Consider the following 24,063-nt stretch of genomic DNA (forward strand, 5'->3'; position numbering starts at 1 on the left):
TCAGGGCCGCGGCCCGCCCGGAGCTCCCCGGCGGCCATGGCCCCGAGGTGGCCCCGCGGGGGAGGGCGGCGGGACGAGCCGCCGCCGGTCCCGCCTCGCCCCCCCGGCAGGCAGGAGGCGCCTGGCGGTGCCTGTCCCTGCTCCCCGTTCCGACGTGCTCGGGGCGGGGGAAGGAAGGGGGATATGAAACCGGCGGAGACGGGAGCCCGGCGCGGGGCCGGGGCGCGGAGGGGCTGAAGGGGGGCTCAGCGGGCCGGGCCGTTCCCTCGCCCGCAGGATGAGCCGCAGCCCGTGCCGGGGCAGCGCCCTGCCCCCGGGGCGGAGGTGCCGGCCGGCTCCCGGGGGTGCCGCTCGCCGCCGCCCGGGCTCCGCCGCTCCCTGAGCTCCGCGACCCCGCGCACGCCTGGCGGGCGGCGCCGTGATGCCCGGCGGCGGCGGCGGCGGCGGCGGGAGGGCCCCGACGTAGCGTGGCCGGCGCGGCAGCCCGGTCCCGCGGGGCGGAGGATGGCGTGTCGCGGCGGCTGCTGCTCCAGCGCGGGTCGCCTGAACGCGGACAACGCGCGGTTCCTCCTGCTGGCGGTGCTGATCGTGCTGTACATGCTGTGCGGCGCCGCCGTCTTCTCGGCCATCGAGCTGCCCACGGAGCGGGAGGCCAAGGAGCGCTGGGAGGAGCGGCTGGAGAACTTCACCCGCCGCCACAACCTCAGCCGCGCCGAGCTCCGGCACTTCCTCCGGGAGTACGAGGAGGCCAGCGTGGCCGGCATCCGCGTCGATGACATCCGGCCCCGCTGGGATTTCACCGGCGCTTTCTACTTCGTGGGCACCGTCGTTTCCACGATCGGTGAGTGGCGGGACCCACGGGCGGGGGCTGGGGCGGCGGCGGGGCGAGAACGGCCGGGGATGCGCAGCCCCCTCTCTCCTCCCCAGCCCCGCGGGCTCACAGCCGGCTCCGTGCCGGTGCCGGGCACGGTCTCGGCCCCTCGCCGCTCCTTCTTCTCCCTCCGCTCCGGCCCACGGGACGCTGCCGCGGGGAGCGCCGCTCCTCTCCTCTCCGGCCCGGGCGGGCAGGGCAGCGGCTGCCAGACTTTTTTCCCCGGGAGTTTCTCTTGCCTGCGCGGAGGTACTTGGGCTCGGCATGCGGTGGCGGACTTGGTGGGAGAACAGTCGCACCCAAAGCCGAAAGCTTTAAACAAACGCCGTCTGTCTTTAAATTCTGGGAAATCTTATTATAGCGAATCTTGGATCTGGAGGTAGGTGGCTTCATAGGCTGTAAGCTCAGAAGGGACCTTTCTAAGGATCTAGTCTGGTCTTCACAAGAACCGTAGAAGAGGTTTTTGTAGCGTCCCGGCTGCAAAGTGTACAGCTTGGAAAGGTTGGGTTTCAAACCACTCGGCTTTTTGCTCTTCTGAGGCAGAATCAACAAGCCGGTGGGCACTGCTTATTTCGGTTGTGATTAAACCCGAGTTTATTCAGGTTAAAGGAGCCTTCGGGGGGGGGGGGGGGGGGGAAGGTGTGATATTGAATAGGAATTCCGAGGGGGCTGACAAGAATACGTTAAGATGAAAAGGGACAGCACCAGAGGCGACATAAGCGCCCCAGGGAGCCCATGGGTGTCAACAGAAAGGCTTCGTTCAGGCACCTGCAGGCAGCTAAAAGCCCTGGAGAAACAGAGCTTGCTTTAATTAAAGCCAGGCAATCTTGTGTGCATTTACCACTGTGACGGATGGGGTCACTGAATCTTAGTAATGGTAACTCCAATTCACATCAGTCTCCCTCCACGTGTGAAAAGCACACCGAGAAATGATTGTTTAATTATCATCAGTAGTTCTTCAGGAAATCTTCGTTAACACTTGTTCCCTGAAGTCGAGTTTTGAGATGCTTTGCTTTATGTGGGACGTGTGAGAGTTTGTGCTGTCCTGCAGTTTGTAGAATACCTGACACTTGCCAGTGGTTCTGATCAACCTCTTCCTAATACTGAAGTTTTTAGGTCTGGAGTTAATTTTGTTGTGGAAGATGTCATGGGGCTGGTTTTATATTTCCTCATAGCATCAAGATTTGAGTGTTTCGTGTCCTTAGACCTTAATTCCGTAAGACCCAAGAACTATGCTTATGTGTTCTAGTGAACTGGTAATTTAAAGTAATTTACAGCATTGTTAAGCCCATTTTTGCAAACTGCTGTAGTTTGTTTGCCACTGTAACATATCCCTTAAGGTGTGCTTTTTGTGTGAGCAAAATACAGTGTTGATGCTAACCTTTGCTACAGCTGTAAAATCATAGTAAAGGGAGCTGAGACCAGATCTCCAAAGTCCACCTGGTCCACCTGTGTTCCTAGAGGAGGTCAGTTATATGCAGCCTTTTTTTTTTTTTTCTGTCAGATGTTTGTCCAAGCTGCTGTTTTGAACCTGCACTATTGGAGATCCCACAACTTCCACAAGGAATTCAGCCTTGTGTGCATTATTATCCTCACCAGAAAACAAAAACCCAAACGTTTTCCTGATATCTACATTACTGCAGTTCAGTGACTTGCGTTATTTTTGTCTTACCATCCTTCATACCCAGAGAATGGCCTCTTAGGTACTCAAAGACCATTGTCATGTGTCCCTTCAGTGTTCCCTCAATTCAGAAAACCACAATGTTATAACACCCCCTTTGAAGTGATACAGTTACTTCTCACGTGTATTAACTGATGCCACTAGTTCTTAATATTAATATTTATCGCATATAAATGAGATTGTTAAGGAGAGAAGGGTATCTGTGGTCTGATTAACTGTAGCTGTTTGCAAACACAAGCATCCACTTATCCACTCACACTTTCTGGTAATTTCTCTGGTTTGCTAATTTCTGTTGCTCACAGTTTAGAGCTCCATCAATGTTTCTGCAGAAAATGTCCTTTAGAACCCTTTCACCTTCAGATTGTGTATGGTCTCTTCTTCTGAGCTGGCATTGCTCTTTCTCAGTCTTATCAATGGTGTCACTTTCTCAATGGGTTTTATCAACTGCATCCTTCCTTCTTAATCCAGTCAGTGGCATTGCACTCTTTCAATCATATCAAAGTCATCCCTCTTTCTTAATCTTCTCAGCAGCATTGCTGCTTTGTGAGGCTGATTGTGTCTTTCAGCTCTTTATCTTCACTGATTGCTGTGGGCTGGGCTCTCCAGAGGTGGACAAGACTGTTGTGCTTCAGCCAGATCCCCTCGGCTGTGCCACACAGGAGCACTCTGCAACCACACACTCATTTTTATCAACCGTATCGGGGTCCTAACAATAGATTTTGTTTTACACAAATCAATGTTTTTTGCTCTCAGCCCTTTTCAAGTGGTCTCCTGTACGATGCCCCAAAATTACTCCAGCTGTGACCTTGCTAGTTCTGAGGAAAGTGGAAGGATTGTTTCATGTGGTTTTCAGTCGATACTTCTGGTGGCTATATACATTTCTACAGCCAAATTCTATTCGGCGCCTTCAGTTACAAACATTTTTTTAGGAGTAGGTGCTTTTATGGCATAGTCCTAGTATCAGCTAGCCTTCTACACTTAGTACTATGTGCTGGCATAGAAGCTCTTGATTTAGCAGGTAAATTGTTGTAAAAGCAGTCATCTTTTACTTATTTTGTAAACTTTATATTATTTTTTTTGCACTTCTGCATAGTGGAAATTACTTTATTACTCCATCAGAGTAAATGTATGTCTTCTGCAGTAAATAAGGTGACCTTGGCCGCTTTGATACACTATTAAAGCATTACTCAAACCTTACCTCTAGCATCAACCGCTTCCTGTACTTTAGCTGGAAAAAAAACCACCATCGCGTATTTTTGGATTTCAGAGGGAAGAAGAGAGTTTTGCAATATCTAAGGGAACAATATTGTCTTTTTAATTAAGAGTCACATAAAGTGTTTGTCACATAGATATTGGAGCGTGATATCAGTGCATTGAGTCAAGAGGTCAAAACTAAATATAACCAGCCTATTTTCATTTGTCAACAAAATACAAAGCTAAACAGAGCTGAACCAATAACAATTAAATAAATTGTCTTTTCTCAGTTTAGTAATTCAGAGTTTTTCTATAAAAGGTTTTATTCCTATCAGTGCTCAGCCTGTAACTCCCTAATTTTGATGTGTCTTTTGCTTAGTGTGATCCAGCACTAAGGTTACCTATACAGTAAGTGGAAACACTAGAAATGTAAGAAGATAACTACGAATACCTGCCCAGCTGGGAGACTACCTAGGAGGTGACCCAAGGAATAAGATGGGGTTGAGGCCTCTCCATCCCATGAAGGCAGGTGCCTAAGTCTGACCCACAGGCTCCTCCATAAGACCACTTTGGTTTTCGATCAGCCCTTTGTCACATAATGTAGTGTCCCTTTTGCCTAGAAATCAGGTGGTAGTAGTACTGTCTCAGAATGTGAGAGATCAGAGCAACTTCCTAATCAGGGAGCACTTGTAGCAACATCCCTATGTCTCAGCAGAGTGCCCTGGCCACCAGTCTGGGGAATAATTTTAAGCCGGGACTCTCAGTGTTTTCTATTGAAGCTCTTCCACTTTGCATAGACTAATAAAATATTCTGCAGACCAGAAAGTAAAGCAAGATCTAAGTCCCAATTTGCACTTCAGTGAATGTTTATGTGGTTTATACAGAGGGGTACAGCATTTGGTAGGCTCTCAGCGTTCAGAAGCATTAGACTGTAAGGTTGCAATCATCAGCAGGCACTCTGATATCTAAGGAACTCTGTGGTACCTTGGGACAGTCATGCCTCCAAGAGGTAGGGAGCTGCTGCTGAGGTGTTTGAAGATCTACACATTGGATCACTGCTTATCTTCCATGACAGACAGCTGGGCACCCTCAATTCCGCTGGAAATAGGTGGACACTACTACCCTTGAGTAATACAGAAGGTTAGCATACTGGGATATTTGCAACATCTGCATCCTCCTCTGCTCTTTGAAACCATTGGGAAAAACATTGACTTCAGCTGCATCAAAATGAAGAATTTACCAATGCATCAAGATGCCCTTATCTTGTACAGCTGTTTTTCTTTCAACTGCTTAAGAAAATGAAAAGGACTTTAAAAAAAAAAAAACAAAAAACAAAAAAAACCACCTATGCCCACTGCAGCCCGTATTATGATCTTGATTAAAACCTGTTTGTTTTAACTGCAAATGGAATAAAATGTACCTTGTCATAAAGGTACAGCCTGAGGCACTCCTCAGAGTGCTGGTGTGATATGGTTGCCCTTTTCACGGCCGGTGGAGGTTGGAGGGGATCTCTGGAGATCGTCGGGGCCAACCCCCGCGCTCCAGGCAGGGTCCGCTACAGCCGGCTGCTCAGGGCTGCGTCCTGTTGGGGTTTGGATATCTCCATGCACGGAGACTCCATAAGCTCTCAAGGCAACCTGTGCCAGTGTTTGACCACCTTCACACTAAAGGAGTTTTGTTTTTTTTTTTTATTGCTGTTCAGAATGAATTACCTGTATTTCAGTTTGTGCCAGTTGCCTCATGCTTTTCTGTGTGAACTGTTTATAAGCAGTGCAGAAAAGGAGGGAATTGTATCATCTTCACAAAATGAGGTACATTTTCTGGAGAAATTGTCAAAATTTGTATCCTTCCTCTCTGCAAGAAGCTGCAGTACGTTGGGCTGGAGGTGTAAATTCTTGGTGCAGGGTGAGATTTGTCCACCAATGCATTACCTGAGGCCCAAGAGGTAAAATTTCCTGGAGCTAAGAGTGAGATTTTTACTGTAGAGAGTGATGAGCAACCACACAGCATATTGTACAGAAGGGGTAGAAGGAGTCATGTCATCTTCATTAAGCAGCCTAGAGAGGGTTGTTGGTGGAAGCATCATTTATTAATGGGGAAATCTGCATGGGGTGGGCCAGCTGCACTGCCCATGTTACAGCAGTCTGTCGTGGAGTGAAGGGGGGAATGCTGATCGATGTCAGAGAAAATCCCTGATGATCAGTGTCAGAGGAAATGCCTGTTTCCTCATTTTCACCTGGGTAAGTGTAGTACCTGCTACTGAGTGGAGTTACAGCTGTGCAAAAAAAAAGGTGTGGGGATATGGCCCAGCAAACCACCAAGGTCATTAGAACCAGAGAGCTGAACTACTGCTTGCAGCCTTGAGATTACCCTGTCTTTACCATATGTAGAGTGAAGGAAGAGTGGCAGCTGCACTGAATGCTCCACCTGGGGCCAAGGGCCAAGCTTATTCCTGGTGTCACGGAGACCACAGGATGTGCCATTACCTAACTGTACCATGCCTAAACTATTTGAACTTGTACAGCACAAGGTGCATTGTTCCCTTAAGTTAACATTTTTCTTCTTTAAATATTGTTTATGCCGCAAGCAACCCTAATAATTCAAAATTACCTGATTTAGCCATTCAGCCATAACCATGGCTCCGTAATCCCAGGTGGGACAGCAAGTTCATAGGAGCTAGCATTTTCTTTTTCATAGTTTCATTCAGTTTCTGGATTTTTCTAATCAGAGGTTCTGGTCTTCTCTTTCTTTTTGGTGAGCCAACACTTCAAGAAAGTTGTGCGTATGTGGCAAGTGTGTCCTGCCATTTAGAGGAAAGCAATACAAGTCAGTGCTTTCAGTTAGGCTCCAGGCTGTGCCCCTCATTCATTAGTAAAGTGTGTCATCTCTCTGCTTCACTTTATCCAGCCCAACTGTGAGAATAGAACTATTCTTTGATTCAGAGAGGCTAAGCTCATTTTCCTGCCCATAAAGTGTATTGTCCTTCTTGTCCCTGAATGTCAGTTGCCTCATCGTGAACTTCAGAAGACACCATCAGACCCTGAATCCTGTCCCAAATGCAACCTCCTATACATTTTATTTTAAAGAAATCCTTCTTTTCCTCAAAAACAGTGGCATGCAGCTGTTGCATAAAACTGTAGTGATTGAAGTTCTGCCACAAGAAGGGGAGTTTGGGTTTCAGTTCCTTGCTTTGACCACAGCTCTCACATTCTGGCTATAATCGATAAAGGCTACGTTTAGTGGAGGAGGATTTGATTTTAAAATTTTCAGTTTTATGGATCCTTTCCTGATTCCAAGATACTTTTCACCAAGACTGCTCTCAGTGACGGAGACATTCCTATGAAGAACTCCTTGTTTGGTGCAGGGGCTGTTTCAGATACCCTTCTGAGTTGCCTACCTTCTCCCTGGTACAATGTACAGAACCAGAGCACAGAGGGACTAGATTACATTCCTGGAGCCACTAAGCCTCTGAGTCCTTTCCTGGATATAAAGTACTTTTTATCATCTTGCCATACTCATCAGCAGAAGTGCAAAGATTGCAACAGGATGTTCGGATTCTCTTTCAAATAAACAAAAATAAAACATTTAGTTCCAATAAGCTCTATTGAATTCTATTGAATTTCTTCTATTGTAGAGTGACCAAAAGGATAGGAATACCCCAAATATCAGCGCAGGTCATGACTGCTTGAGTTAGCGTGACAACCATTCTCTCTTTCCCTTTGAATCTACCACATCCTGCAGTCTCTGACTTGACAAGCATATTCCACTTGTATCCTGAAAAGGTGGAATACAGGTTACTGAATGTCATGTCTGCTGTCCTTTCCCTTTTGACAGACTTTAAAAAATGATAATTAATTTCTACAATGATATAATATTCAAAGACCTCACAGCTCCAGTGCAGAAAACTAGGAATTCTGGTGAGCAGAAATAGTATACAAGAAACAGCTTCATAAAAATGTCATTGCAGTAATCAATGTATCAACAACTGTATGTTGATGGTTTAAAAGTCAGAAGTGTGTCTGGCTGAGTAAGTAACATTGATCAAAAATTAAATTTAGAAGGGAAGATTTTGCTTTGAAATATTTCACAGATATACAGGAAATGAAAAAAAAAATGTTACACTGATTGCTTTGGAGGCTATTTTTTCAGAAGGTACTGAAACAATCCTGCTGAACATCAATGTGTGAATAGAACAGAACAGAGTTTATTTTTTTCCCAAATAATGTAACATTTGCATTAAGAGGACTGCAAAGAGGATTTTAATTAAAGATAAAAAAATACCTCACTCGATAGATGTCTTTAAAGTGGAGCTACAAAAAAAAGAGGAACAACAAGGCTTGCCCTGTGCCAGCAAGAGGAAACAGCAGCCAAAACCAATGAAATTAGAGGCAGTGAAGAACCAAGGAGGTTTCTTTGACGTGAAGGGAGCTGACAGAGTGAAAATAAAAAAAAGGGAAGAACATTTCCTCTCTCATTTTGATACTTTGAGAAGAAAGTTTTGTCTAGAGTATATAAAAAAGTCTTTCATTAATTATGGGTCATCTTTAAAAATGCATTGTAATACTCCTGCATTGATATCCCTGAGAGCCTAAAAGACGCGTGAGCTCTGGGAGTGAGGATGGGATTGATTCCCTTCCCTTGGGCTTGGGAGGGTGCCTCAGGAAAGGCGTCTCTAGAGCAAAAGGTTCTTCATTTCTTATTTCCATCCCTCATCTCTCTCCCCCTGCTTCTTGCTCCCCCCCACTCCTCTTTGTTCTTTATTTGGCAATAAGGGGTGCCTGGGCTGGTGCTTTAGGGAAGTTGCAGGTAAACTGAGACCATATACTTGTTTTACAGAGACTACCAAATAGTTGTCAACTCACTTCACTTGTGATTGCTGTCAGCCTAGGGCAGCATCTGTTAATAAACTAGAACTTTCCCCACCTTTGAAAGACTTACATGCTCAATTGAATGGTTCACTGTAACTTTTACTGAAAGCTTTTTCTAATATGTGACAGATCTGTATAAATCAAAGATGCAGGAAAAAATGTGAAAAGGAGAACGGTGCTTATAATGACAGGATGGCCACCAGTCTCTGCTATACACAGAACAAAGTAGAAATCTTCAAACAAAGCGAACCATGTAGTAGAAAGGAAGTATAAAATTAAATCAACTTGGAAATCCTTTTACAAGCAAGATCTAAAAAAGCTACAGGTGTGATAGCACGTTTTCTCTTGGACACAAGTTTAAACCACATGGTTGTAACACACAAGGTGAGGGGAAAATCCAGGTCAGTTCTCCTTTGTAAATTTTCTTAATTCTGTTAGTGCCAGAGTCTTCAAGTGATCTTCAAGTCATCCAGTTTTACAGAAGATATCTAAAATAGGTCAGATTAATTAATATGTCCTGATGTGTTTGTTCCTCTTCCCTGACTGGAAAAAAAACAGCTGAGGTGCCAAGTGCAAAGGTAGATATTTATACTGTTACGCAGTTTAAATTCAGGTGAAATAAATCCCACCCTAGCCATCTAAAAATGGGCACCCAAGAAGTAGGAGAACCAAGTCAGCACACCGCTGTTGGCAACGCTAACTCTAACTTCTCTGCCACAGCTTCTCTCTCTCATAAATTAGATCAGTAAGTAGTTAAATTCACTTTTAAATTTGTAGAGGAAATAATTTTATTAGTTACACCCTCTCAAGGAGATTGGGATTAGGGTTTTTTTGCGAGGAGCTGTCAAGATTCTCCAGGGCATGACTTGATCATAATAGAGGATTTATCTATTTACAGGTGTATGTGCTGGGAGATGAGCACTAGTTTTCTAGCACGTTTTTGAAACATATAAGCAACTTAAGAGGAAACCTTTCTGGATTTGACTCTAGCCTAGTTTCAGTGGAATTGTAGAAAGCGACTTCTGTGACCACAGAGTGGCATAGTTCATTATTCTTTAGAGGAGGAGGAAGAAGAGAAAACCAGGGGATTTCAATAGCAAAACTTAATAAACTCAGGAGATCTCCAGTGTGCAATCTCAGAGGAACCAAAACTAAAGAAAGAAGATGTTAAGTCAGGCTAGCAGTTTCTCAGACAAAAGATATGAATGATGCTGGCTCAGGTGATCCAAATGCAGAAGGAGGTCAGGAAGTGTAATAAAAGACCAGCAGGTCTAAATTTTAAGTTAGTTATAGATTTCAGTCACAAGAAGGAAGCATATAGAAAATGAGATCAGTGGAGACAAATAAAAGGAACAATATGGAAATACAGGAACAGAATAAAAAGTGCAGCCTCTCAAAACATGATGCTATTAGCAAGGGGTATCAAGGGTCATGTGAACTCGTTCATCAGCACATACTCATGAGAAAGACTAAGAAAAATATTGGTCGGCTGTATAGAAAAGATGAAGAGCTCTCAACAAATGATTCCAAGAAGGCTGAAATGTTTAATGTGTTTTTCAGCATCAGTCTCCTGAAAAGGACAGCTCAGAACTGATGTGTGGTACAATTAACGCTTGTGATAAAGGGGCAAGTAAAAGAGCAGGTTAGAATACGTAAATCTGTCAGATCTTTTCAAATCATTTAAGCCAACTCAGCTGCATCCTAGAATATTCAGAGAAATTACTGGTGGTAAAGTGGTAAGGAGCCCTTCGGCAATTCATGGAAGGGGCTGAAATTCCAGGCAATTTATAATGGCAGCCATTTTGCCAGTCTTTAAAAAAGAGATGATGGCAGGAAGGAATTAAGAAAGAAAATTATAGCCTGAACAACTTAACCTTAATTCACTGAAAATTACTTCAATAAGTAATCAAATCAACTATTTATAAACAGCAAAATGGAAAAAAAGAAGTCAAGTAATGATCAACATGAAATGATAAAACGGATCTTGATAAATTTCGTCTGTTTTGTTGTATGACAAGATAACTAGCCCTGTAGATAAGAAATAAGCAACTGATGTCAGGTATCAGAAAATCGTAGAATCGTAGAATGGTTTGGGTTGGAAGGGACCTTACAGATCATCTAGTTCCAACCCCCTGCCCCAGGCAGGGCCCCCTTCCCCCAGCCCAGGGGGCTCCCAGCCCCGTCCAACCTGGCCTGGAACCCTTCCAGGGAGGGGGCAGCCACAGCTGCTCTGGGCACCCTGGGCCAGCGCCTCACCACCCTCAATAGTGAAGAATTTCTTCCTTATATCTAATCTAAATCTACCCTCTTTCAGTTTAAAGCCATCACCCCTCTTCCTATCCCTACACTCCCTGAAAAGGCGTCCCTCGCCACCTTTCCTGCAGCCCCCTTTAAGTGCTGGAAGGTCGCTGGAAGGTCTCCCCAGAGCCTACTCTTTTGAACACCCCCAACTCTCTCAGCCTGTCCTCACAGGGGAGGTGCTCCAGCCCCCTGATCATCTTCATGGCCTCCTCTGGACCCACTCGAGCAGCTCCATGTCCTTCTGACGTTGGGGCCCCCAGAGCTGGGCCCAGCACTGCAGGTGGGGTCTTATGAGAGTGGAGTAAAGGGGGAGAATCCCCTCCCTCGACCTTCTGGCCACACGTCTCTTGATGCAGCCCAGGACACGGTCGACTTTCTGGTCTGTGCGTGCACGTTGCTGTCTCGTAGTCAGTTTTCCATCCACTAATACTGCCAATCCTTCTCACGGCTGCTCTCAATCCATTTTCTGCACGGCCTGTATTTGTGTGTATCGTGTGTTATACACCACTGAAAATGGAACATTGTCCCTTAGATGGGCATGCAGCGGGGACATGTAGGAGGTCTGTGTGTCCAAAGGAAATGTTGGGAGTTTGCTGGGTGAACACTGGAAGGAACACAGCAGGTGGTGCTGGATGGCCCAGCTTCCAGCCCCAGGCTGCTCACACTTTGCAGGAAGGTGAGTAGATGAGGGAATGCACTGTGCTCTTGGCTGCTTTTGCAGCTCCCTGGCAAAGACTGAGCATGCGGATACGAGGCCGAGGAAAGCTCTGGTAGGTGTTGGCTTTACTCCAGAATGGCCGACTGGAGAACGGGTCCTTTTTCCAGATGAGCCACTCTCCAGCCTACCCACCTTGTGAAAAGGTCTCCCTGCTATAATTCTGCTACTTCTGCCTAATACTTCTAAGATATCTATAATTTCCCAAGCCAGAAGTTTCCCGAGGAGCATGCTTCAGGCTGAGCTGGAGATTGATTCTACGTATTGGAGCACACAGCAAATGAGGGTTTTCTGACTGGAGTGGTAACACATACAGTACTAAGTTTTTCTATTTCCTGGAGGGAAAATTACTTTTTAAATTGAAAGCAAAAGCCTAATCAGGGCTGAGAACATTAGACATGCCATGAAGAGGGATAAATTGGATGGAGAAAAGAAAAACACTACTTTAGACAAATTACTTGCTGGTTACGGGGCAATTTTAATTTGACTGGTGCATGAATTCTAGGAATAAAGAAGATCTAGGTATACCAAATAGTGAGAATGTTAAAAAAATAAGAGAGAGACTATATTGACTTAAGTGATTAAAACCTAGTCAGTTCAAATAAGATTTATATAATTAATATAAGTTAATTATTTTGACTTGGATTATCCCGCATATAAAAAGAATGGGAAAGTTGTGCTAATTAAATCATAAATGCTGAGAGGAAGGGTTGAAAACTTAAATATTAGCCAATATTATCTGACTGTCTTAGCTGAATTTTAGAATAGTTTAGTCAATGCATAAAATACTGAAAATAAAGGCTTTGTTTGCCATTTATGTTTACTCATATGGATAGTACCGTTTATTCAGTGGAATTATTTCAGCTGTGCAAGTGAAGCACTTGTTCAGGTGACTGGTGCACCAACAGTTAATATATTAAAGTTGTTTCAGCACAGTAAAAGATACCTCAAACCAGAATTGTTTCAATATTAAAAATGAAAAAAAATACTTTTATATACTAATAGTATTCTTTGAAACATTATTATATAATTTAGATTGCCAAGAAAAATATTTAGGATTGTAACATTGGGATTTTTATAGCATTCATGTGGTTTAAGCATTCCATTGATTTCACGCTGCCATCCCTGAAGGAAGAACATAGCTCGTGGAAGTGTTTCAGGTCTTTTTGACTTGTGAAAAGTCAGTGTATCAGAAGGTGCTGTTGATTGCAAATATAGCCTAGGCCTTTTGCAATCGCAAAACAATTTTGAGTTTGAGGTGGTATTGTTCTTACAGTAAGAATGTTAATAAGACCCTAAATGTGATTTTATTCGCACAGAAGAAATTATGACTAAGTGTGACACTTTTTAATAGAAAGCAGTTCTGCTGAAAATCTGATAATCTTCAGTTATTAGAAAACTAAAGAAGTGGAGAGTACATATTGCTTCAATCTAAAATTGTAACATTGTAAAAAGCAAAACAAGTAGCACAACATTGAATTTAAATGTACCAAAGATGCAGACTAAAAAAAGTTTTCTATTTTAAGCATGTAGTTGGATCTATTTTGTACTTTTCTGCAACACTCTTTGCAGTAATTAGTCAGAACTTCACAGCAACAGCTGTCCAGCCTTCTTGCTAAAATAGGCTGTTCCTTGTGTACATCTGTACTTGTGATTCTCTTGCTCAAGCCAGCAGTGTTAATGTAGCCTGTACCGACAGCTGAGCTTTGCTATTCTATCTTGTAGAGGATAGTGCTTACCAAACAGTCATGATATTGAATTATGTGTTCCTACACACACACATAAAGTTACTTACATAGCCAAGCTCAAAAATCTTAAAGGTAGCATGTTCCATGAATTGCTTTGGAAATAAATAATTGTTATAGTCCAGCTAGAACCAGAAACTGATTTTTTCCTGAGGTTATTTCTATAAAAATATAAACAGGACAGTGTTTGTTAGGGTAGAACTTTCTCTTTAAATGCAACTTTTCTTTCATATTGCAGATTTCTTTTTTTTTTTTTCATTCCTCCCTTTTATATTCTCCCCACATCGCATCTCTTTTCTATTCCCTGTATACTGTGTGCTGGCACTGTGATGCTGTTTGTTGTAAGAAAAATTATATTTTGTAATGGCCAGATTCTCTCTTTTTCTAAGTAGGAGTTAATTTTGTTATACAGGCTGCCCTTCTTCCTTTCATCTTTTATGTATAATGCTTTAAATAGGAATTTTCATCTGCCCAAAGAACTAGAGCCTGCATTGTCCATCTCGGGTTGCAATACTCTTAGTTCATCAAGTAAGCAGGTGCAAGCTTGGTTTGCAGCTTAATGACAAAGTTCTTAAGACTGTCCTACATGCTCCAGGGAGCAGTACTGGCCATTCCTTCCTCTGAAGCGCTACTTCACCACAAATTCAAACATCCTTGTGCTGAAAGAGACACTGCCTTCCAGATGAGCTGTAAACCAAAGCCCCTTATCATTAGAACTGTCCTGGCACCTTCTGTAAGGGTAAGACTTTAACATTGCTCATATTTTCATTTGGATGCTCCTGGTGCAGGTAAACAAAAGGAATTGTTCCCACATTTTCAACTGGACAATGCATTCTGGCTGTTCTCTGATATCTCATGGGGTTTTGTTTGCTATTATATTACAGCCTTGTTTCATGGCAGGACTGCTATAGTTCAGTGTTGGTGCCAAGACACCCCTATATAATCTTAAAAATAATTTTGGGAGGAAACGTGTTCCAGAAGTTATTAGTATTGAAGTATTGCAAAGAAATAAACCAGTTACTCTTGAGCACCCTTGGTTACTCTTGAGAGCCATTAGTGACAATTTCAAGGTTCCCCATATTTGTTCCTTCCAATTTCTTTGTAATCTGAAAGAACAGAGGAATAGGAGGTAGCATGTAACAGGCTTGTCATAAGTAGATACTAAATATTTTGTAATTTATGCACAAAGAGCTAGGTCACTGCTTTGCAAATTGTCCTTTTATAAGGGGGAATGTTCCTGTTAGTGATGTTTTTTCTCTGTCACTCCCCCAGAATGAATTATCTTCTGCTTCAAGAGCTGATTCAGGAGGGTACTGGAAAAATAAATTAACTGGATGAGATTTTATTGCAGAAACTTTGTAACTGTTTTCCTGATGTGTTTAAAGTTGAGCATGTAAATAAAAAGGTGGGTGAGTTTGCAATCAGTTTAAAAGCCATCTTTTGCAGTGGACTTCTTTACAAATTGTAAAGTGTTTTGCTACTCAAGGACAAAATACTGTTTTTTGAAATAACACTTCAGTCTACAATTCTATGTCATATCTTGGAGAGGCTTTTGCAGTGAAGGACAGATAATTTTAAGATTAGTTTTTCATCTTACCAGTATTCAAGGGGCTAAATTCAATGTTTTATACAACCTATCTGCAGAGCCTTCTCACCCGAAAGGAAACATTGGCATGACTCAAAATACACACAGAACAGCTCTGCTTTGTTTACTAGATGATTTTACAGTCATATTTCAGGGCAGACTTGCACTTTAAAAATCAAATTTTGCTCCTATTTAAAAAAAAAAAAACCAAAACAAAAATGAAAATATTAGATGTCATCCATTAGTACTAGTTTATGTATTTGCTCTTCCTAAAGTTCTTTCCCGTAGCCTTTGAGGTTCATTAACCTAAATACCCCATCAGAAAAGAAGGTGTAAATCCTACTTTTAATCTGTCCGTGCTCAGAGGGAGAGCTGCAGTCATCTGGATATCACCACTCCTTTTAAAGCAGGTGCCTAGGCAGTGAGCAGGCAGAAATAAGGAGGAGATGACCGGTAGAAGTGATCGAGGCAACTGCAGAGAAAAAGGACCTCCCTGTAAAGGACCAGCGGGGAGGCAAGTGTTTAGGATGAGGATCACAGGCTTAGAGTCACCTGCTGAGCTTCAGCAGCAGCACGGGTACTCGCCACCCCTTGCTCAAACTGAAGTGATCCAGCTGTCTTTTAGTGCCACTGAATACTATCCAGGCTAAACGCCTTTGTCCCTCATTCGCAGGTATTCCAGATGTTTTGAAGATACAGGTTTGGCTAAAGAACATGTTGAATATAGACACTTGCCTTTCAACAGTGTTTTGGCTTGCATGTTCCTGGACTGCTTGCTTTAATGAGTCCTAAGATAGACTTTATCCCTTACACGTGACAATTACAGCATCTCACAGGTGCTTGTTCCTACATTTCATTTCTTCATTAAGGACTTGGAGCTTGCAGCATTGTTGCTAACTGACATATCTGTGGTTCCTGAAGAAGAAAGACCTTTAACGTAATGAAAAGATCCATTCATTAATGGTGTCTGTTCATTTATTTCACACAGGGAATGCCTGTTTTTCTTCTCGCCGCTTCAGTGGGAAGCATTTTAATCACTTAGGGCATTTGTAGAAAATATAGTCACTTAGACTGGCTACAGCTGGTGTTTTCTTTTACCTGTGGCAAAGACTGAAAAGTTGCGTAATCTCATACCAATCAAGAGCACAGAATTTAAAACTTCATCTACATATATGGATAGGGATGGGACTCATCCTATGACCATTGTAGGAATTTCCTGAACAAGGAACTAATGTGAACCAGGAACTTAATTACAATAAAAATGATCTCTCTATGTATACATTGCTTCCCTATGTCTCTGCTTCAGCCTGGCAGTCCTACTCAGAACCTTTTCCCATGTTGTCCCAGTGTGCTGGTAATCTTCCCAAGGACTTAAAAAATTTTGCAGATTTCTGCAGAGACCTAGATCACACTGTTATAGCTGCGCCATGAATGCCACTGACAGGACCTGCCTTGGTGGCAGAAAATTCCCCTGCAGAATAAGGAGCCATGTTGCTCTGAGACAGATTGGTATTTAAGCAGTCACCAAAGTTGATGAGGAAAGGGCACAACAAGTGTGTTAACTGTCACAGATTCTACATTCTTTTGTGCCATCCTTTCTCAGATCCTCTTGTGAAATCCTAGCTGGAATTCAAAACTGCTCTGATTTAGTGGGGTCCCAGGCGTGATCCTGCTGCCATTCACACCCACACAACCCCCTCAGTTGCTCAGCAGAAAATTCCCTTTCAGTACAGCAATTTCCCTGACCATCTGGAGTGTAACTCTGTCCATACTAGGGTAAATCAAGTGCTGGCTAAAATAAATGATTTAATGTCATGTTGCTTCATCTATGTTGTGGTTTTTTTTTTTTTTTCCTTAGAGCAATGCACTGTACCAACAGCACTTGCAGTTGCAAACAGATCATTTTTTCCATGACAGAACATGTTGCACAAGAAGGAAGTAATAGGGAGTAGCCCAAATCTAGCATGAAAATTAGCAACTCAGAAGCATACAAAAATACCAGCTCAGTTTCTGATGTGTTTACTTGCTGCTAGAGCTGTGAGTACAACAGTCTCATACCTAGAATTGCCTCCCCGGCATATTAAAGGGGGAGCATTGGCAAGTGTTTGCAATCCTGACAAAATCATGTCAACTCCTGACATAATGAGTAATAAAAAAACGTAGCCTAAAACACATTTAAGTAGTAGTTTGGGATATCTTAGAGTTGACAGAGAATCAGCACCTGATCAGCACAGAGAAAAATCAGAGCAAAAAATACGGGTAAGAAGAAACACTGCTCTGACTTCCATAAGCAGCACTTCCCAGTACTTGCTCCTAGTGCAGGTACAGCGGGCTGCAGCGAGGAGGCTGCGGAGGTCAGAAGCCAGCTTTTGCCTTGCTGTGATATTAGAAAGGTCAGGTGACTAAGCTGTAAATTAAAATAGCTGTGGAACAAAGGAATAAATATAAAGGGCTCTAAATTTAAGAGTAACAATACATATCTACAGCAGGGGACACTCGTCTGATTGGGCTGAAACATTAAAATCAGATCATTTATTTACCTTTCATCTTAAATAGCATCTTGGTTGCAAATGCAGTCCCCTTTTCTCCACCCATGCTGTTTTGACTGTTACCATATCTATTAACTGGAGTGCTACCCAAATTATTGTAACTGGAAAACCTGAGCCCTCATGCTTTGATTGATGCCAATGATTTCTGAGAAGGAAGATGCTCTCAGCAAAGCAGTATGTAGAAGTGTTTATCTAATACTGGCTGCTGTAAGAGTCTCCTGTAACCAGGGATGCAAGATCTGTTCTACTGGACCACAGTATCCAGCCCACCATTGCCCCACTGCCAAGGGATTATGCCTCTTGTAGATGAGGAAGGACTAGTTTTTGGCAAAAATATTCTCTTCCTCGTTCTTCCACTGCGTTCTGCGAGTCTTATTTTCCATGTAATGCCTAGTGGGCCCTGGCCATATATTCTGCTGTAATGTCAAAATCATGGAGTGCAGATAACCAGATACAAAGAGGTGGATATTAAGGAGACAGTCTGCTCCTGACTCTAAATTTTCTTCTTCTAACCTGGAATAATGAGTATGCCTCTTGAACATTTGGTTGTCATTTTATCTACCTTTTAACGGTAAATTAGGCTGCAAGGTATCTGTGACTTAATTTCTGCAATGCTACTGCATAATTCAGAATTACAGACCAAGTTATAAAATGAAGATCTAATTCTTAGCAAAACTGTTTATGTAACAGATGCTCAACTTTATTAAGAAAGGAGATAGCTAGTAATTGGTAATTGACCCACTAAACCCTTGAACTCTGGAACTGTCCCAGGACACAGCGTTAGTGCTCAACTAGGGTGCTAGAGGATAGTTTACAACAGCAGCGTGTTCAAAGGAGTTTGGGGAAGCAAATGACCTGGTAGAGCTAGCTCAGGCTCCAGATACCATTTACACAAAGACTCCAATAGTTTCTCCAAATCATACACAAAAAATTGTCTGCAGGAATACTTTTTTCCCCTCATTTTTCAAAGCAACATGGAGCAGCCAGATATGTAATGTCAGGGATTCTGCATGCTGTCAAGTGCACCAAGGACTCCACTTGCTGAATCAAAAAAGGAGAATGGTTTCTGGAAAGTTTCTGGCGTTGGACAGTTGGAGATGTTTTCCCAGAATAAGGGTAGTTTCTCCCCGTGATAAAGGGAGCACGAGGAACACTGTGCCTCTGAGAGCCACCAGCACACCTGGGCTGTCATGAACCTCTGGCTCAGCAGCAGGTTGTTTTGGGGCTACAAGTTACTTGGTCACTGGAGAACCCATAGAGCAGGGCTGTCTCGCAGCCACGCACAAGGAAACTGTGACTCTTTAGCAAATCACTAAGGAAGATGGCTTCTCAATTGTCAGAATCCTGTTTCTGTTTTGGGAAAAATATGTCAAAACCAAAATGTTTCTGTGAACGACTTGGGTTTGATGCTTTGTTATTTCCCCATGAAAAAATGTTTTGTTAGAAAATTCCTAGTTAATTCCACTACGCAGAAACAATTAGAATATAAGTAATTTTCTTTCCTTGTTCCCTTATTGTTTTTCCTTTTTTAAAAGATATTCTATTTTTAAAATTAGAAATGAACCCATCATCTGGCAACGTGGGCTTTTCTTCATGTCAAGCAACTATTATGGGACTTGCCCAACTATTATGGGCAGTTTGTTCTGCCCGGTGAAGTTCATCTATGGTGGCCAACAGAATTTTACTTGAATCCAAAGAAAACAAACAAACTTTTTTGTTCCATAGAGGATGTCAGAAACTTCTGCCTTAACCACAGAGCCACATTCAAATTCTCCTTGGCAAAAAAAAAAAAAAAAAACCCAACAGTGCTGATGGATGTGAACATAAGAAGGTGAAGTTGGTCTTCCCCACCATTTCAGAGGCTTGTGCTCTTGCAGGGCTCTGACTGAGAGAACAGATAACTCAAATCAGTGATAAAACATGAACATGGATTTAGCCCTGCAGAGAAGTGTGTAGCTCCCTTTCATGGCTTTAATGAGGCTTTGTCCATAGTAAAACAACAGAATCCTAATTCATTTTGAGCCTTTTCTAGGCTTCGTTTGGAAGAAGCATCCCAAGAGACATGAGTTACGCAGACATTTCAGTTATTCATATTTAATTGCCACTTAATTCAAATGTTAAAATGAAGTAACTTTACTGATTAATGCTTCCAGCAGCAATAAGACAGAAAACCAGAAATGTTAAAGTTACAACATCGTGTTGTCATGCAGAAAAGGAAAGTTAAGTGGGTAGGACAAACTTCAACAATATGGTTTGTGTTAGATGTAAATATAACTGGTTGTCATTACTTCATTAATTAGGAGGTAATCAAAAGACCTATAGATAGAGAGAAGCAAAAGCCTCAATTACATAAAATACAGTTTTTAAGTACTTAGAATAACAGCCATTTCAAGAGAATGGGCAAAGACTTTTGAACCATATGACTACTGATTTTCTAGCAACATACTGTCTGTAGCACTTGCCCTTTCAGAGGAAATCCAAAAAAGTAAATCTATGCAAGATCCCACAAAACTAAGCAATGTAAAAGACAAAGATACTCAGCAGAGTAGATGCATAATTAAACACTGTACAATTAGTGCTATAAGATGGGTCAGACCCTGAAATACCATGAACTGGTTAGGATTTGTTTTCTAAAATCATTAATTCAGTTTTGGTCACATAGAAGCAATGTCAGTAGGGAGTTTAATTTCAGAAGTTTATTTCTAAAATGGAAAATGTAGTGCTTACAACTAGTTCATTCAGAAAAGTATATCCCTCTCAGAGCCTCTCTGGGTCGTTTGTTGTTTCAGGTCTTGCTTTTGTCAGGACTCAGTAAAGCTGTGGGGTCTGATGACAGCAGGAGTCCAACAGACGCTGCTGTGAATGGTTTCATTCCGATACATCTTCCACTTTATATGAAATCACTTTCAACAACCATGGACAGCACCTGATCTTTCTTCTCCCCCCTCTTCTTTCCTTATTGTCTACTTATTCATTTGTTCCTAACCATTACCTTGTCCCTGATGACAACACAGGCATGACTGGGGCTTTCAGGCTGTGTTGGATTGGATCTTGTCTTTTCTGAAGAGTGCTCTCCTAGGACAGAGCTCTGGAGAAGCCCCTGGGGGCCTTTACCTGGGTCAGCTGTCTGGTGTTACAAGCCAAGGGGCTGACAGGAGTGGTTTTTCCAGGAGCATATTCCTCTGAAGAATCTCATTTTCCTAGGGCAGGGATGAAAGATGACCCCTTTAACAGCATTCGTAAGTGGTGACAGTCAGTGTCAGGACTTTGGTAAAATGAAAAAGTAGAGGTGACACAGTCATTATCTTCCCTGGCAGCTCTGTGTCCATGCTCCATTTCTCCTCCTGTTACAGCTGGTGCTGTGGCCCAGGTTCCCTAAGCAGAGACAGAAAAGGCTCTGTCTCAGCCTTGTGTTCACGTTGGTGGTTTAGATACTACTCCAGGAAATGAGAGCAATGCTTGAAACTTCCCTGTGGCCAAGTAGGACTTAGAGTTGAAGCTTCTGGCTTCCCAGATGATAGATTACTTCAGTCATTGCCCACTATATGCAATAAAATTAGGCACCACCACTGGTGACTTTGAACAGAATTCATAATTGTCAGTGCATAATAAAGTTAACAAATATAAGTCAAAAGATGCAAAGAGAATTTAGACATCTCTTTGCATGACTCCTGGAACACAAGGTTTGGATAGTCAGGCTGAGTTGCTGTAGAGTATTCATGGCAACTCGTGTTTAAGTGCTTTGGGTACTTTGTGGAAGAATAACAAGGCTCTAGGAATTTTCTAAGAAGTTAGGTATGTGCAAAGGGGAGAGAGTCTGAATAGCACTCTTGAATTTCTGTGTTGAAAATGCGCCTGAATTAGAAGGTGCTCTAGACAGTGTCTAAAATACAATTCAGATTCACGCAGATGCTTAATCTAGCACATCCTTAGTAATCACCCTGAAGTAATGAAACTACTTGCTTTCTTCATCTGGGCAAGTAATGCATATAAACAGGTGTCTGCAGAAATGAGTTTTAAATTTTCCTTCTGCAATTACACATAAAACATATAACTAATGTAGTTGAAATTTCTTTTTTGCTTTTTTTTTCTCCATTTATTTCTTCATAGGACAGTGAAGTATAGCTAGTTTTCTTTATGCTGGCATTTCTTAAAGTGAGGTGAAACAGAAGAGCAAGTGAATTCTCCTGTAAAACCACAAACAATCTCAGAAAAACAAAAAGCTATTTTTTAGATCAATTAGATTTCAAGTTTTTAGTATCCATTTGATTTGGCATTTAAAATTTTATTTTTAAAGTATTATTACAGAAATATATAGACTAGAAGTTCTGATATGTGAAGTAAAAGAATAAACCCAGTGTTTGCTGTAGAATAAATCCTGCTGCTGCAGAATCTGCCAAAACTTCTAGCAGCACCATGGGAACCTCTGGAGGCATCAAAGGGTTCAGTGATTACTGTCAAAACATGCGCAAATTAGCAATAAAAAACAACAACGCCGCAGGATTTTAGAGATTATTGTTTCCTTTGAACCTTTCTGGATTGTAATTGATACCAGTTTACTTTCGCTAAATTAAGTGCATTTTGTGGGAAAAGCAGTCATTGTCCCCTCTGACGTAACATAATGAACCGTGGCAATAACGGTTTCACGGTCATTAGTCAACCGTGTGCACGAAGTGTGAAGCCTAAACTGCGTGGCTTTCTGCCCTGAACTGACACGGTCCTGGCACAAGCCACGGGCTGCCTTGACGTGCTGCTGGGAGCCAGCCTGCCAGGGCCATCGCAGGGCTGTGACATTACCTTACACTTGGGTAGATATTACTTTTTTCAGTCCATCAGCACTCAGAAAGGAAGTTTTCTAATCTTACGGGATGCTTCCTTGTGGAAGTTACAGAGGAGGGCTGCCCAGGCTATTGGGGCACTTCTGTGTGAATGTATATTTGACACACACCGTGCCACAGAACGCCTGAATTCATTTACATGCCTACGCACAAACAAGTGAAGTAATAAATAGAAATGAACCAAACCTGCAAAGTTTTTGTCAAATTTATCGGTGTTTGATATGGGCATTTCCTGCTTTCAGAAGGCATGTTTTAATGTAGAAACTATATATATCATTTAGCTGACTTCTGTGTCTAGTAGGCAATTAAAATGCAGGAGTGGTACTTCTGTATTGAACACCAAAATGTGTCTGTCTGATCAAAGTCTCAGGGGGACCAGTGATGAATGTAAAGTCCACACAGAGGAACTGAGTTTAGGGATGGTTTTGGATGTGGTTCTATCTGTACCTGGTGCACTCACACATCTGGCAATAACCTCAGGAAACAAAGCTCAGATTGTAATTTAGGTTTCAACTAAATTGTCAACAAAGCTCAGATTGTAATTTAGGTTTAAACTGAGCTGTGAGTGTGTAACATCCCAACTGGCCTATTGAAACTTAATTAAGATTGTATCAATTCTATCTGGTTTGGGTTTTTTTAATTTTAATTTTTTACTTGAACTCAGTTTTGGTTTCCTTTAGTTTGTTCCTTTTATTCCCTTAGCCAACCCACTCTACAGTAAGCATTAGGTGTCTTCTGATCCCCTTAATTTCACAAAAGTCAGCACATGCTATGTCTTGTCAAGAGCTACATTGCTAAATGCTGAGCAATGTGTATATGCTGATCACTGTAAAACAAAATATATTGGCGTTTTTTCAGACTGCTTTTGTTTTAGAATAACATAAATTAACATCTCTGTCTCTTACCCAAACTCTTACTGTCAGAAAATATGTAGGATCATAATTATCTTGGAGACTTCTAGCCCTGTTTCAGATTTGACAGAGGCTGATCAACAGCTCCAAAAATTACTCAAGCAGAATATGACTGACAAATCAGAGAGATGGGCAGCTGGGCATGTAAGCTCCATTTTATTGCAGAGCTCAACTAAAACAATATCTACGCTTATTTTTTCAGTTGCTATCACTACTGGAATTTCCTGTGCCAAGCTTTTCTTTAGATTACTGAAAGCTTTGAGCTTCACAACATATCTCTATGTGTAATGGCTTTGTTGTTAATTCCTGGCTAGTCATGGTAAGGATGTTTTTTCATTTACATGTTTTATGTGTACATACATAGGTTCAACAGAGGTATAGAGGGCTTCTCATAGCAGAATTAGACAAGTAACCCATGAGTTCTAGGTTGTTACAAAGTAATATAATCTTTGCCTAGAAATGGTTTTGCTTTGTAAATAATATCTAAATAAACTAGTATATAAAGGATGAGCAGGAAGGATATAGACTGTGGATGTTCACACACACTTGGATTAAAATTTGAGCAACTTCTGAGCAGCAAATGAAAATGAGCAAGACAAAACTGAAATCTTTTATGAAAATGAGTAAGACAAAGCTTTACTTTCATCTCTCAGATATTCTCATCTGACATCATTATTATTACCGCCACCATTTTTTCTACTGAAAAATTCCATTTCTCCTCAGTGCTATGGGACTATGGAAAAACTTGTTGGGTAAAAATAGAACAGCCATGTTTTTCTCCCCTTAAAATCCAGTGAATCATCTT

General features: G+C 42.1%; 1 protein-coding gene across 1 annotated transcript in view; it reads left to right on the forward strand.

Moving 5' to 3' along the window:
• The first annotated feature begins 246 nt into the window (after positions 1-246).
• KCNK13 (potassium two pore domain channel subfamily K member 13) overlaps positions 247-24,063 on the forward strand; it is a 65,375-nt gene continuing 41,558 nt past the window's right edge. The window contains exon 1 of the mRNA XM_042791290.1: positions 247-841. Coding sequence (XP_042647224.1) covers positions 505-841 — 337 coding nt within the window. The 5' untranslated portion in view covers positions 247-504. The remainder of the gene's footprint in view (positions 842-24,063) is intronic.

This window comes from Tyto alba, unplaced genomic scaffold (genome assembly GCF_018691265.1).
Source record: "Tyto alba isolate M040663 unplaced genomic scaffold, T.alba_DEE_v4.0 Super-Scaffold_18, whole genome shotgun sequence".
Classification (NCBI taxonomy): domain Eukaryota; kingdom Metazoa; phylum Chordata; class Aves; order Strigiformes; family Tytonidae; genus Tyto; species Tyto alba.